The sequence below is a fragment of the Sander lucioperca genome, chromosome 4 (assembly GCF_008315115.2).
Source record: "Sander lucioperca isolate FBNREF2018 chromosome 4, SLUC_FBN_1.2, whole genome shotgun sequence".
NCBI lineage: Eukaryota > Metazoa > Chordata > Actinopteri > Perciformes > Percidae > Sander > Sander lucioperca.
Window position 1 is genome coordinate 10,767,979 of NC_050176.1, and position 15,848 is coordinate 10,783,826.

At 40.7% G+C, this 15,848-nt stretch overlaps 1 protein-coding gene across 7 annotated transcripts in view; it reads right to left on the reverse strand.

Annotated features, from left to right (window-relative positions):
- Positions 1-9,358: 9,358 nt before the first annotated feature.
- add3a (adducin 3 (gamma) a) overlaps positions 9,359-15,848 on the reverse strand; it is a 114,942-nt gene continuing 108,452 nt past the window's right edge. For all 7 annotated transcript variants that reach the window (XM_031289329.2, XM_036000416.1, XM_036000415.1 and 4 more), the window contains one exon: positions 9,359-12,317. In XM_031289329.2, coding sequence (XP_031145189.1) covers positions 12,073-12,317 — 245 coding nt within the window. In that variant the 3' untranslated portion in view covers positions 9,359-12,072. The remainder of the gene's footprint in view (positions 12,318-15,848) is intronic.

A 15,848-nucleotide genomic window follows, 5' to 3' on the forward strand; every position in this document is an offset into this window, starting at 1 on the left:
AGGATACAGGTCTCATACAATGGGAGGAGCATGTGGCAGAGTGGCCAATATTGTATATAACCCATAGCAGGGAGCCAATATCTAGGAGAACAAATGACACTGTGGCTGAAGGCAATCTAATTGCTCTCAGCAGTTGCTGCATTTGTCACATGGATCTGTTAATAAAACAACTTTTCATATGATAGAGGGTGTTACATGCTAGACTATTGTAATAGCCGAGTAGGGATTTCCAGCACAACTTCACCTACTACTAAGGTGAATGAAGAAGGGAAAACGTCTTGAAGAGGTAAAACTCAAGCAACACTTGTATGCAGAAATGCAGATAATGTCAAGCAAGCAGGTCATTATTGCCCCGACAGGGTGATGCATTTTTGTTGTTTTTACGGCCTGCAACTTTGCTGTTTTCGGTACACTGTCACCTCTCTAATCAGCTTCATTTTCAGTCGCAGCAGGCAGCTGTTTTCAGTGAAAAAGCTCTAAAAACTGACTGTACACTACCTGCTCAGCACCAAACAGCAGACAGACAAAGTTAGCTGGTAAACATAGTGGAGCATTTAGCAGCTAAAAAAACAGATATTTAGGAGTTATTGGAGACCAAAAACAGAGCTATAGAGAGAGTGAATATTGGATTTGTTTGGTGGCTAGAAACACAACTCCAAGTTAATGCTATTGTTGCTCTGTGTCTGCTGGATTTGTAAAAAGGCATATACAGTTTGCTAACACATTCACAATATTACCTTCATAAGATGATTATATGTTAATGTTTTGTTAACAGCTTGTTCTGCTGCCTTCAAGTGGCCAAAAACACAAACATCTGTTACCTGTTTACAGAATTAACACGGTTTTCTGGCAACCACTGCTCAACCCTGAAACTAAAAGACTATTGTAGACTGAAGAGGGCATGCAGCAAAATACATACATTTTACTCCCGTGCTGAACGTAAAAACTGACTGAATAGACTCAAAACAGCTGATAGATTTGAGTGTGCAATTTCTATTTGGACTTGCTGAAACACTACATATAAGTAAATCAGAAATCTACTGAGCTTTGTGAAATGTTTAGCTCAACTTGTCACTCAGTCCAACTTTAGGTATTCAGACCACTGACATATCAATCACAAGCTTGTTTCTCTAACCATCCGGCCATTGTTGAAGACTCCATTGTGTCCCCTGCCCTTGAATGTCAATGCTAAGAAATGGCACAGGGTTACTTGTTGGAGGAGGAATGATAAAACACCAAGATAATGCTGCTCAGATTTCCTTTTTTTGGTTTCCCAAACAACATCTATAATGATGGCCTTCAATGAATTAAAGATTAAGGGGCCATAAGTGAGATCCTTACTGTCCCATAGAACGAAATGAACATAATACATCTTCAAGGATTTGATAGAGCAGTTGATCAATAACAGTGACTCTACAAAATAATCACCCCCGACAACACACACTGACTTGCACTTTCTTACCCACTCAGTTGATGCAGGACAGTGCTATGAGGGCACCATTTTGTACTCAAGCCAAAAAAGCCAATAACACAGCAGTATTATAATAACAGTATACTGCATTGTGATTATCTCATCACAAGGCACGTTTGCTGGAGCTCTGCAGGCAATGTGACTTTATTAGTTCTGTTGATTACAGGCCACTGGGACCCTAAACATTGCAGCCAAACTGTGCTTGCAGAAAGAGCTCAATAAAGGTGGTAGATTCCTTAATACTTTACTAAACCTGTATTACCAGATTCTTTTGGCCTTTTGTGCGCAGTGGAAACAAGCAAAATTCTTTGCAGTTGATATGGCAAATTTTAAAGTGCTCATATTATGCTCATTTTCAGGTTCATAATTGTATTTAGAGGCTGTACTAGAATAGGTTTATGTGGTTTCATTTTCAGAAAACACCATATATTTGTTGTACTGCACATTGCTGCAGCTCCTCTTTCGCGCACAAGATCACGTGTTTACTTCCCCCGCCAGGAACCAAGACACCGCTTGATTACATTAGACTTGAGCGGTTGCGGTTACATTCGGGCTCGACATACTATTTACACACTCATACTGACCAACACTAGACTCACGCACTGGCCACTTCTAACATTTAACTTAAAGGTCCCATGGCATGAACATTTCACTTTATGAGGTTTTTTAACATTAATATGCATTCCCCCAGCATGCCTATGGTCCCCCAGTGGCTAGAAATGGCGATAGGTGTAAACTGAGCCCTGGGTATCCTGCTCTGCCTTTGAGAAAATGAAAGCTCAGATGGGCCGATCTGGAATCTTGCTCCTTATGAGGTCATAAGGAGCAAGGTTACCTCCCCTTTCTCTGCTTTGCCCGCCCAGAGAATTTGGCCCACCCATGAGAGTGGCAGTTGGTCAAGGCCACACCCCCACCTTCCACCTTGCCCCCCCCCCTCTCTCCTCCTCAATAGCTACAGACTAGAGCCTGGATCGGGCCGAATTTTTCCGTCCGAACCCGGCCCGAGCCCGACAGAGCCGTGATCGAACCCGGCCCGAGCCCGTCAGGCATTATGATATTTATGTCCGAGCCCGGCCCGAGCCCGACACAGTTAAAATCTCGTTGTTTTTTTTTCTCATACTAATGACACATGTACGTTTGTTTGTGTGGAAAGCTTTTATTAAGCAACTGGAAGGCATTCGGAAATGTTAACAGATGAGCGCATCAGCGCACACGGGGGAACAAGCGCACGTTAATAAGCTGTTAAATCTAAAATGTTCAATGTGTTAACCTTTCCTGCTTGCTTCGATTCCGACCTTGATCAGAAAACCAGGGGAGACTCGTTACCTCCAGGGCCGACGTTATATAACGTTGGGGTTAAAATCCCGTTTCTGGTGAGCAGATGAATGAACTTGGTTTTCAGTCTGGGGTTTATCTCGGACACCGCACACACTGTGTACAAAACTTAAACTTATTCACCAACTCTGCTCCAGTCGCATCTACACGTCTGCTTCCTCTTTTCTCTATCTCTCTTCTGCCCACTTTACACACACATTGAGCTCTCTTAAAGGAGCTGCAGCACCATTTTACAACAAATGCCTTATCACGCTGATGTGACCAAGCCCGGCCCGAACCCGACCATCATTTCTAAATATCTGTCCGAACCCGGCCCGGCCCGTCGGGTACCGTCGGGACCCGTCGGGCTCGGGTCGGGTATCCATGCCTTACTACAGTCACAGAAATGGCACATATTAAGGAAAGCTCATTGTGGGACTGGCTCTAGTGGCTGTAATTCTGCACCAAGGCTGAATTTCGGGAAAGAGACTTCAGATACAGTATTAGGGGACCACTAAGGTCTATATAAAAGCATCCAAAGAGCACCATGTCATGGGACCTTTAACATAACTACCAAGATAACATTACGTGTATTTGTATGTGATATAATACTTTCCCTTTGGTAATGTAGCCTATGAATTTCCATGAACACAATTCTAAAATGCACGAGACATAAAGGCTTCTGGGATCGGTTGATAACTCAAACTTGCCGAGAACCTAGACACCCGTTTGATTACATAGACTCATGCACTAGGCACGGTTACGGTCTCATTCAGTAGCCTGGTGCGCGGTCTCCTGGTGACAGCCTACCTACCATGTAACAAACATTTTACTTAACATAACTACTAAGATAACATGACGTGTATTTGTATGTGATATCCATCGATAATGTAGCCTATGAATTTCTATGTACACAATCATCTGAGATGAACGAGAAATAAAGGCTTCTGGGATCGGCTGATAACTCAAACTTGCCGAGAACCTAGACACCCGTTTGAATATAGACTCATGCAGTACCCTCGGTTATGGTCCTTACGGTCTCGTTCAGTAGCCTGGTGCGCAGTCTCCTCGTGACAGCCTAGCTACCATGTAGCTACATTCACTTCTCTAACATTTAACTTAACATAACTACCAAGATAACATGATGTGTACTTGTATGTGATGTACTTCCCCATCGATAATGTGTGAATTGCCATGAACACAATCATCTAAGATGCACCAGAAACAAGGCTTGGTTAATAACTCAAACTTGCTGAGAACCAAGACACTGCTTGATTACATTAGCTAGACTTGAGCGGCCGGTTGCACGGTTACATTCGATCTCGTTCAGTAGCCTGGTGTGCGGTCTAGGTAGCTCATTTCCTGATTGAATCTACCACCACCACTCCAGTGGAGGCGCTAATGAGCTAGATTACTACACACACACAGTAGCAGAAGAATACCAGCTACACACAACGGCACAAATGAGGTAAAAGAAAAAAACAGGAGTGAGTCGGTTCATTGACATATGGCACTCGATTCTCCCGGTTCAGTGATACGAGTCGGGTTAATTAACCGGCTCTTCGGTCAGTTCCTCAACACTAGTGAACGGTGTTTTCTCTGGAAGATGGGAAGTCCCTTTGGGGTGGACTTTGGGCTTTTTCACTTTGTAAACCTATAACGTGCACAAAAAGATATATAACACAATAAAGGAAAGGGGGAAAGCAAAAAAGCATAATATGAGCACTTTAAGGAGCCAAATTATCATTCATTTGAAGTCGTGTTTCTGGCCACCTGGCAAATGTAAGTCCAATAGACACTCTCTTTTAGCTCTGTTTTTTGTCTCCACCGACTCTCTTTTTTTAATCTCTTACTTATTCATTCTCAATTTCCAACATGGTGCCAACTAATTTGATGTTCCAGCACTGCTTGTGCGGAGATGGTCGGAATTTGTGGCCACGATGACAGAAGTAACCAACAGAGGCCGAAAAAGAGCCGAAAATTAGAATGTCCACCCTGGGTGTTCTATTTTCATCACTGCCAATCAGAGCTGGAGCCGATAAATACCCGTGCCTACTATAGAGTCATTTGTCACGGGAGTGAATGCCGCTTGTAACCTTTCCCACTGCAGACAAAAGCCAGATGTTAGTGGGTGTAAGTGGGTTTTGGCCAGTGGGAAAGGGGTATAACAAGCCTTTGCGGCTAAGTGCATATAGTAGGGTAGAGCATGGATAGGCTGTGATTCACACTGAAACCACCCTGCTAAAGACACATGCACTCATGGTAAGGCATGTTGGATAAAAGCATCCACATCAAACTTCTGCTATGTGAAACATCATGAAACACAATGAACGCTAAAGAATCAAAGTCTTTTTAATGACGACAATCTGAGGGCACTTAATTCATGACCTGTCAGCAAGTCAAGATCCAGCCTTCAGTCTCTTTTTTTTCACTCATCATGTTCTCTCTCACACAGAAACCATCTTAGATGAACAAAATTACCACCAGCTTGTATGGCTGTGTGGGTGGTCCCATGGGGTGTGCATTTGTGCTCAGACCTAACTGACCCCTTATGTTGTTTATCAGTCCCTAATTCATCCCAGTGGCATCTGGGCATCACTGCAGTCTATGGTAGCTGTGAAGCTGAGAGTGGTGGGGTGTCTAGTCGGGTGTGTGTGTGTGTGTGTGTGTGTGTGTGTGTGTGTGTGTGTGTGTGTGTGTGTGTGTGTGGAGGGGTGTGGGGGTTGCCCCCCCAAAAAAAAGGCATCATGGTTTCCACACTCCCAGAGTAGAGCATCCATCTGGATGCAAGTAGGTACATTGTTTTGACACTCACAGCGTGGTACTGTCTGGAGAGGAGAGGAGAAACCCCTCTTCACCTCCTTAATTGTGCTGAACATGATGCAATAGAATGGACGTGTGTATAATGCATGAGTGTGTGTATCTGTGTTGTGTTGAAAAGCTTCAGTCTAAAATGGGACACTCACACGCAAATAGACAAAACACGAGCAAATGAAGAAAACCAACTTGACAACACATGCATGGCATTTAGAAAAGTGCAAAGTGAGAAAATACAACCAAATACAGTAAACAACGTAAAAGTTATAAAACTACAGGAGACTCTATGGGGACACTAAATATAGCATGTTCATCACTTCTTATTGTCCCCTAAAAACATTTTTGTAACTCATTTACATTGTGACTTTCAGCATTTTTTTTCTCTACTTGCTTGTGTTTTCTCACTTTAAAGGTTTTTTTTGTGTGTCGTCAAGTCGGTGAATATGTTTTCTCTATTTGGATGTGTTTTCTTGAGCTTTCAGGCCCACCGTAGTAATCAGACATATTCCTACAAAATTACAAACTTCAAATTTGTAATCAGTCTCTGTTTTTTGACTAAAGACTGGATGAATAACTTTTCCGGAATTGGTAGAACTGACAGTATACTATAATATTTTGGAAATGAACTGCACAGACTAATGAATATACATTTTCCACTTATCTTGTATCCCTTTTTTTTGCTATATGGGAAGAGGAACAGATGGAGTTTCATTGATCCAAACCCAATTTCCCAAGGGATCAATAGTTTCATCTCTTATATTATTACTCATCTTTCCATACCCCAGAGTTAAAGTCTGAACAACAAACCAATCAAATGACCTCATAATCAGCACTTTACTCAGCTATAAGTGAATGTACATCACAGCACTGCTCAAACTGCCAGCAACAGATTTCATCTTTCCATAATCATGAGACACAGGAGTCACAGTACTGCTCATACACTTTTATTGTTCATATCAGGAACGTTGCCAAATAAAGTGCTGTATACTGATATCACATTCACTGACGCCAGGACAGTATTACAGTGTTGTAAATATATGGAAGCTACACCTAGCAATATGTGAAACAAAAATGATCCTAGATAAAGACTTTCTCAAGACATTCCTTTCACTAACTCACTCCCTGATGTGTCTCTTAGGGCCTCAGTGGATTTGATGATTTTTAGCATTTGTGTTAACCTGCTTGTAATACCACATATATGCCAGAAAAGTTTCTTTTAATAATCTTTTCACCAACTATTCAGGCATGTCTTAAATTGTCTGGTTTAAGTATCCTAGGTGTGCTAAAAAAATATGATCTTTGACAGTGGTGGAGGACGCCGAGTTTTATTGTTTCCCCCAGAAGAGTTTAATTAAGCCGAGGTTAGAAAAGGTATCAATACTTTGTTTACCTTTCCAACCCTTTCCAAAAAGAGACATCATAAGAAATGATGGGCAGTCGCCAGTGAACATCTCCTCTAAAAATATTTGCAGCAGCTTAGCATCATTAAGATAAACATTCTTTGGGGAATTTTTTTTTTTTAGCAATCGGCTACGGACCAGTTTGGAGGTGTGCAAAACTAAAGGCTCTGCTAGTTCTACGTCAGCATGTGAATATTCAGTCAATTGGCAGGTACTGAAAGACCAGAGAGACATCTCACGGGGAAGTTAGCACACATTACAGTATCATGACATTTCTTTTTGCATATTTTGTTTTGCATCTGAGGATATGAATGGCAAGGCACATTGGCTGCTCATATGCACACGAAGCCCCCTAGTTGCCTGGACAGTCTACTGGACAGTCCATGCTCGCTGTGCAGCACAGACGCCATGTTTTGTCAGGCTGTGACAGGTTTGCACCTAGTGCTGTTTATTTTAATGAGTGTGGCGGACTCTTTGGCAGTAAAGTGAGCATCTGTGGACACATCCAAGGCATGCCAATCAAAAAGTCACACCTACTCATACAAAAAAACTAGAACAACATAGACATTGTTTAAAACAGTGGTTCCTGAGCTTTTTGGACCCTTTAAAGGGGAACTCAATTGATTTTACACATCTAAGTCAGTTAACAGGTCTTGGGGAGTACTACTTCATATGTGAAAAAAAGTTGTATAAAGCTTTTTGTGGCTCAAGAGGGAGCTGCGTGAAATTTGATAAATTTCCTCAAGTGATGTCACTTTAATCGGCGTCAGTTGGGTCTAAAGACTACAGAGACTGCCCTCCCCAGAAAAATGACCCCATAAGTCATAAGTTAGACTGCGCCCTCTAGTGGCCATAGTAATTATGACAGGAGCAAAGCAGGAGGTAAGGTGACGAAGTATGAAAGCCCCCAAACAAACACAGGACTTTCCCCCAGGAGACCGGGGTTTGTGTGCCATTTGAAAATAAAATATTTTTTTTTGGTTTTTTTTTAACCAGGAAGTGAAGTAACGTAACAAATGTATTGATCTTAACCCAAACCATGATCTTTTTTCTAAACTAAGTAGTTTTGTTGCCTAAACCTAAACAAACTGCGACTGTTAATGTTAACGATGTGTTTAAAACTGTGACCGTTATGTTTAGAGACGAGGACGGCAATAGTTCCGGCTGGTTTTAGCTATTTCCTGCCACTGCTAGGGGCGCTAATTTATGAATTTCTCCTATGGGTCGTATTAGAGGGTATTTAGGAATAAACAAACTATATGATCGTATGGTTTGGAGGACTTGTTGAGGCTACAAATTTGAAAATGAGAAGAATCTGGGGGTGTAGAGTTAAAAAAGAAGTAAGCTTACCAGACATCTGTTGCCCGCTCGCCATCTCTGCTGGAGGCTACATTAGCATTCTGCTAGCATAGCATACCAGACTGCTCTGTCTGTGGTAGAGTTGCGTTGTGAATAATGTAAGCGCCGGATTTAGTTTTATTTGAATATTTTCTATAGAGGTAAAAACTACACAGTATTTCACAAGAAACACCCAACAACGAGAGAAAAGTCAGAAAAATTAAAACCTATTTGGTGTCGCAGAATTTAGATTTCTTTATTTCCTACATCTGTAATTATCGTCCCGGCCCACAGGTTGAAAACCACTGTTTTAAAGAATACTACAGGATACATGTGTTTACAAGTAAATAAAATGACATATTATATTATATTATATATTTATAGTAGGTCAATAACAAAATATATCTCATATTGATGGTGAAGCAAATCTGTGGTAATGTGTACTTTCTGAATAAATATACAGCATTTTGGAGAAAGATCTCATTGCTCTCTCTATATTAACAGAGCAATGCACAACTCAATGTGTCATGTGTAATTGTGCTGCATTTCACAGCAAGTCCGCTTAAGTGCTTTCGCATGTCCTGTGCCTCTGTTATGATCATTGTCACGTTTTCACTTGCATTTAGTCAATCATTGCTATAATCATTGCTATAAATGACTTCCTGATTGAACTATTCTCACACACACACACACACACACACAGAATATTCATTCTCATTTAACATCATGAATAAAGATGATAAAAGGCACCAGTTACTGTTTTTTCCTGCTCATTTAACACTAAAGTACTGTATTTCAGCATAGTTCCTTCTTTGAAGTTTTTCTACAATACTGTAAAATTGTCACGAAAAATGCATCGTTAAGCTTGTTAAACTGAATGTGTCCACTTCATCTTCAACTGCTCAAGTCATGATCATGGCGTAAAGGAAAATGAGTGTGTATGGCTTATGTTAAACTTAAAAATTGTTTTGAGGAATAACGCGGATTGTGATGAACAAACATTAAAAATGAGCTTCTGTTTCTTAAAATACAGTTTTATTTGTGAATTTACACTGATTAGCAATACATCTAAAAGCAACTCCATTAGATAACCATTCATATAGGCTTTTCACAGGTCACAAAGTAGCTTGGCTCATTCTGGCATGCCAAAGCAAAACTCGTTTCTCGCTTTTTTTAAAAACAGAAAAAGGTGGATAGAGAGGCATTAGTAAAGCAAGGTGCAAACAGTCGGAAACAGAAGAGGGGAAAATAAAAAAAGGATGCAATGCACATTCAGTTCATCTGGGAGCAATGTATGCTCATAAAATGGTTAATTAAAAAAGCCTAGTGCTCTCTGCAAACTAAGAGAAAAAAAGAAACCGCACTGCGATACAAATGGAGGATGAAAAAACTTTCAGAGAGAAGAGATGGTATGAAGGAAGTGATAAAAACATGGTGCGTTAGTGTCAGGTTGTTCGTAACCCTGCCCCTCTCTACTACACACATATGCACTTCCATTTCCAAACTCACACCTCCCTTCTCCATCTCTTAGTTGTGTGACCTCAGCTCTTTGCCCAGAGCCAAAAGCTATCGTTTAACACAGCTAAAGATGTGTCTCTAAACCCTCCCCCAAATCCAATACTTCACATTGCTAGCTGGGATATTGGTACATCTGGTTAAACTGCAAGGGGAGGATATGTGGCAACCCATCACACTTTGGCTTTGCAGAGTTCAACTGTGGGTCATCTGACAGTTACAACATGATCGTGTTTACTAGAGAAATTACATGAGGGGATGCTTAAGAAGCTGAAATGACGACCGTGCTCGCAGAGCGAACAAAAATGTCCGTACGACCTCCTTAAAATGTTCCAGTTCCAGGAGGAAAAAAATGGCCAATTAAGCAAGGAAGCGTAGTTGCTGTGAATGTAGGTACTAAAAAAAAAAAAAAAAAAGGTTTTGGGAGCCTGAGGGGTGTCGATGCAGTCACTGGGGTGATTTATCAGAGGTCTTGTTAGGGTCCTTGACGCCCGAGCAGGCAGACGAGAATCGCAACCCTTGTCTCATCATTAAAAACGATGGAGAATAGAGATGAAAAAAAATTACAATATGGCTTTAAAAACAAAACACACCAAACAAAAGATGTCACCACTCCACACTCCATGATTCTTATTTCAGCTGGCAACTGCAGATAGTTGGACGTTGTATTTCCGCACTACACTTCCTGTTCTGTTTGAGTTGAGCAGTAGAGATCATTTCTCACGTGTGACACCAATGAAAGACTATTCTTTCTTTCTTTCGACTCACTTTCTGGGTCCTGACCTTTCTCCGACACCATGCCTCGCTTGCTACTTGCACAACTTTTACCAATAACTTCACAATCTCCTTAACTGGTGAAACCACCTGCAACTAAAATGTGTTATATACCAAAAGTGCAGCACAATAAAATAAAAAATATATAGTTAAAAATCTATAGCCAACATATCCAGTTTTCATATATCTGTATTATATAGTAAATTTGTGTACTCTGAAGATTAGAATATAATTTGAGCAATCAGGCATCACTACAGAACATAGTCAGCCATATAAATTCAGTTCTTGCAAAAAAGAGAAAACATGCGTAACATCTGTAATTCTCTGTAAAAGCTTACAAATGAGTACAAAACAGAGTTGACTAATACCAATTGTGTTCAATAAAAAAAGATAAAATTTCACGAGATGACAAACTAAACACAAACAGTGACGCTTTACTGAAATGAGATTGTTTCTTCTTTTCTTCCGTTAAGTTTGGCAAAGAAACCATTGAGATTAAGAGGAGAAGATATGAAAATGCTACATAAATATTCTGAGTGAGTCAGCGGCTCTTCGAGATCACGTCAACTTAGTTGTGATAAACTGCCAGCCTTCATCCTCACTATCTTATCCAGTCCAGTCTTGAACGTATCTTCTAGTTCAACCACAATCACCTGAAGAGAAGGTTTGTATCAGAAGAGTGGGAAAGAGCAGAGAAAACTTTTCTCACAGTAAATACATCAACACAAACCCTGTGGCTGTTTTTTTTTTTCTTTCTTTCTGAGACCATGTTTTCCAGTGTGACTTTAAATTTCATGTGGCCTCTCAGTTCCCTATGCAGAGTCAGGTGACCAGAATGTAAAAACAAAACCTTAAAAGACTGTTGGAGTCTTAAAAAAAAAAAAAAAAGGTTTAGTTTTAACTTGTGCAGTTTTACAACACTCATGTTCCAACCCAATCACTTAATAAAATTGGATTTTGAAGCAAGAAATATGCAAGGTGGTTTCAAGTTTTATGTTCAGCCTGGGAAACAACACAGGAGGAGCCAGTTATTCAGGAACTAAACGGCCTTAAATTACACTTTAAGGCTTCCAAGGAGCCCTGTTAGAGTACTGCATAGGTGATCAGGTGTGTAGACACCCAACACCCTCCCAAGTCACCCGTCACCCCACATCTGCTGCAACTCTAATTTGTGGACCCAGATACCCATCCCAAAATTTCACAAGCATTCTTGTCTTTTAGCAGGAGACCTTTCTTTTTTGTTGCAAACCAATAATTTTTTATGTAATCCGTTCTTATTCTTCCTTTTGCACATCATACCTTTTGTTAAAAAATGTCAAACAAAATTAAAAACATAAAAAGGACATTTAAAAACGGAGACAAAATAAAAACACAGACATTAAACAGAAAAGGTGGCTGCTGCCCCTCTTTCTTCTTCTGCGCAGGCGGCCTTCCCTTCAGCTCTCAGGCCTCCGTCTTCTCTTTCTTTTTGTTCTTCTTCAGGAAGGACGGGGTGCGGAACTTCTTCTTCTTCTTGGTGTTGGGCGACTTGGAGGGCGAGCTCTCGGGGGACAGCGCCTCCTCGATCTTCTCGCCGGCGCGCACTGTGATCTCCACGCTCTCCATGCTGGTGGTCAGCTGGCTGACGCGCTTGCACAGCTCCTCGTCGCCGTGCTCGTCTTTGCCGTTCATCAGGCCCGTGTGGTTGTCTGAGGGAGGAGAAGTGAGACACACAGGTTAGGTGAGGACAAGGAACGAGAAACAAAGAGCGGTCACATCACTCAACTCTGCTAGAGACACCCTATTTACAGGCAACACCCACAACTAATGAATAACAATATCACCTGTGCTTTATATGACTAACATTAGTGCAAAGCAAGTCCTAATGTGGAAGAGTAGACAATGTGGGAAATTTTGGTAAATAACATGTCAGGAAACACTGATCTCCTATTACATTCACTGTAAGTCAAACAATAACAACACAGACAATGCAAAATGAAGTCAAGTCACAAAGACCCTTAGTGCTACATGTAAAGTATAATTTGAGCTTTCCTCCATATATTGCCATTTCATATTATTTACATTTGATTGATAACATTTTTAATGATGTATGCCATCAATATACTTAAAAAGGTGGGTAAAGGCATGCAAAAATAAAATCAAAAAAAATCACCAAAGTCAGGGAATAAAATGCTTTTAACAGAATTTTGTCTTTTTATTTGATCACTGGCTAGAACCAGTCGTAGGTGTAATATGTTAAAAAATTGACATAAACTTAATTACCCGATAAATCATCTTTCTGCTCATTTGTTACCGGTTTTATCCAACGTATCTTTTGAAATTGTAACAAGTATTTTTTATCAGTATTTACACATATATACAATTGTTAATCCATAGAAAATATTAGGCTTATGCCCATCATAGAAGGGGTGAGCTCGCCAACATGAACAGTTGTAAAATGTAACAGAATCTATGTTTTTTTACATAAACAGCTTGTAAAATACTACTGGCAGGAAAAATGTTTTGGACTGCAAAATATTTTACAGGTGTTCATGTTAATATGTCTACCCCCTGAATGCCTCACAGTGCTCATGTAGTTAATGTGAGGCTTTGCTGTCCCTGCTCTACCAAACACACTAATACCATTTGAACTGTGTTGAACTTCTGCTTCACACAAAGAGACACAGTGTCCCAGTGCTCCACATATTTCATAATATCCCTGCTCCAGTGACCTGATAGCCCAGAGAGTCTGTCCTCCTTAAAACTTAAAAAAAAAATTAGTTTGAACAGTGGCTTACACCCACTTCCTTAATGACTGTTCACGTAACAGGCCTGCCAGTGTCACATCTCTTTCTCTGGGTTGCAAATGCAGGTTAGGGAATGCAGAGCAGCAGCATCATGCTGCTATACTAAAACTTGAAACCAGTGATGACTTCGACATTAAAAGCACTGCACACAACAATTGGCCTGGTTTCAGCACAACTACAGGCTGACCTCATAGAGGTGGTGTCAGAAAATATGGGTCCCCTGAGCCAATGTGCCGTTGTTGGTTAATTGTTACTCATTGTGTGGTTTTCCATGTTTGTGCTGGAGGGAAGCTGACAGGAAGTCAATCCCATAGTGTCATTATTTACAACTTGTAAGGAGGCCGCTGTGATCTTTGTCTCTCTTGGAGGTACACCAACTGGCTTCAAATGTCAGACACAAGAATTTCTCGGTTAATAGATACAAGACTGTGGATCCAAATGGCAGTGAGAGGCAATAATTTAATACCCAGAATCATGTGATGTGACATCATTGCATGCTCATGTTACCAACCCAGCGGGTCTGTGATGTATTACACTGAAGACAAGAGAGAGGCAAAAGATCTTGTGCTGTTGTGAACTGGTTTTGACAATTCTAGTTAGTGGCGCCTTTAAGGATGCTCCAACATTCAATATTGACAGTTAGCTAGCAAAAAAACGGTGTGATCTGTGTTCTTTAAAAAGGCATAGTTTGACATTTTGGGGGAAAAAAAATATTTATTTGGTTTCATGCCGGGAGTTAGACGAGGAGATTGATACCACTCAGGTCAGAGCGTTAAGTATGGAGCAGGGGTGGCCAACCAGTTCAGCATAAAGAGCCACAAAAAAACCCGCACCATAGCAAAAAGCCACACAACACATGCACGTCCACACTACAACAGCAACAGTGACTTCCAGATGTGATGACACTCATAATACATAGCAGTTTTCATAGTTTTTTTTCTTACTTAGACTGACTCAGTGGGAAATCTGACAGTCTTTGTTATCCATAATCCTTTTCAGGTCTTGCTAGAACTCGGTTGTGCCACCCGAAGCGACTCTTTCACTTGTTTGTCACTAGAGGGGCTTTCAAACAATCTGATTCAGCAGTGAAAGGGTTAATGAGGAAGGTGATCTGTGGCAGCTTTTTTTTCCTTGGGTTGCAGAATTTGTCCTCAAAACTCTGCTGCATTATTTTTTATTTTAAAATAATTGGCAAATGTATTGGCAAGTGCATTCCATTTTTTTTTGTACTTATCTGAAATGTTTCAAAAAGTAAAAAAAATAAAAATAAATAAATCCACCAATAACACAGCCCCCAGCCACACAGTAAGAGCCTCAAAGGAGCAGGCAAAGAGCCGCATACGGCTCAAGAGCCACAGGTTTGCCACCCCTGGTATGGAGCTACAACTGGGAGGGCATTTAGCATAAAAACAGAAGTGTTGGGCGGACAAAAAACTGTTCATCATTAAATAGTTACAATATGTGACTATGTAAAACCACAAATTGTCCATTTACACTTGTTTTGAACGGATTAAACAATAAGATGTAGCATTTTTAATTATTAAGTCTTAGAGGTGCTAGTAGGCATATTTTTGTATTTAGTCTTTATGCTAATCTATGCTAACCCTACACCTGGCTCTAGCTCCAAACGTTAAGACATGAGAGTGGTATCGATCTTCTCGTCTAACTCTCTGCAAGAAAGCAATGTTTTTCCAAGTTGTCAAACTATTCTGAAATCTTAGCTGTCCCTGAATGCACCAACAAGGTAAGCGGTTCAAGCTGGACAATTGCTGCTGGGATGGATTACCTACAGTATATTAAAGAAGTCCTTGATTATCATACTGAAATGAGCATACACCAGAGCCTCTGAATCTGTTTTTGCATGTTGAAAATATAAATGTATGCTGTAAAAAACTGTCAGCAGTAATGCAGAATAAGTAAGTGCTTTAAAGGTTTGCTTCAACACTCCTGGTGGGTTAGGATCAGTATTCATCAGAGGTGTGGACTCGAGTCATGTGACTTGGACTCGAGTCAGACTCGAGTCATGAATTTGATGACTTCAGACTCGACTTGACAAAATGTACAAAGACTTGCAACTCGACTTGGACTTTAACATCAATGACTCGTGACTTCACTTGGACTTGCACCTTTTGACTCGAGAAGACTTGCTACTTCCCACTGGGGAAGAAAATGTTCACACGGCCGCGCCGCTCTCAGTTTATCTGCATCTGTGAAAAAAATATGCACCACCTGTATGCATGCAGAGAGCACACGCGCTGCCTGCACGACATCCAATCACTGTAGTCCCACGTTGTTTTGATTCGACAGCATCTAAGCAACAACGCGCCAGTTGGCAAAATGATACCGAAGATAGTTTCGTTTGGCTATAAAAATTACGAGGTAGTCGACAAAAAAAGAGTTGCAATTTGCAAAACATGCGGGTTACAAGATTAC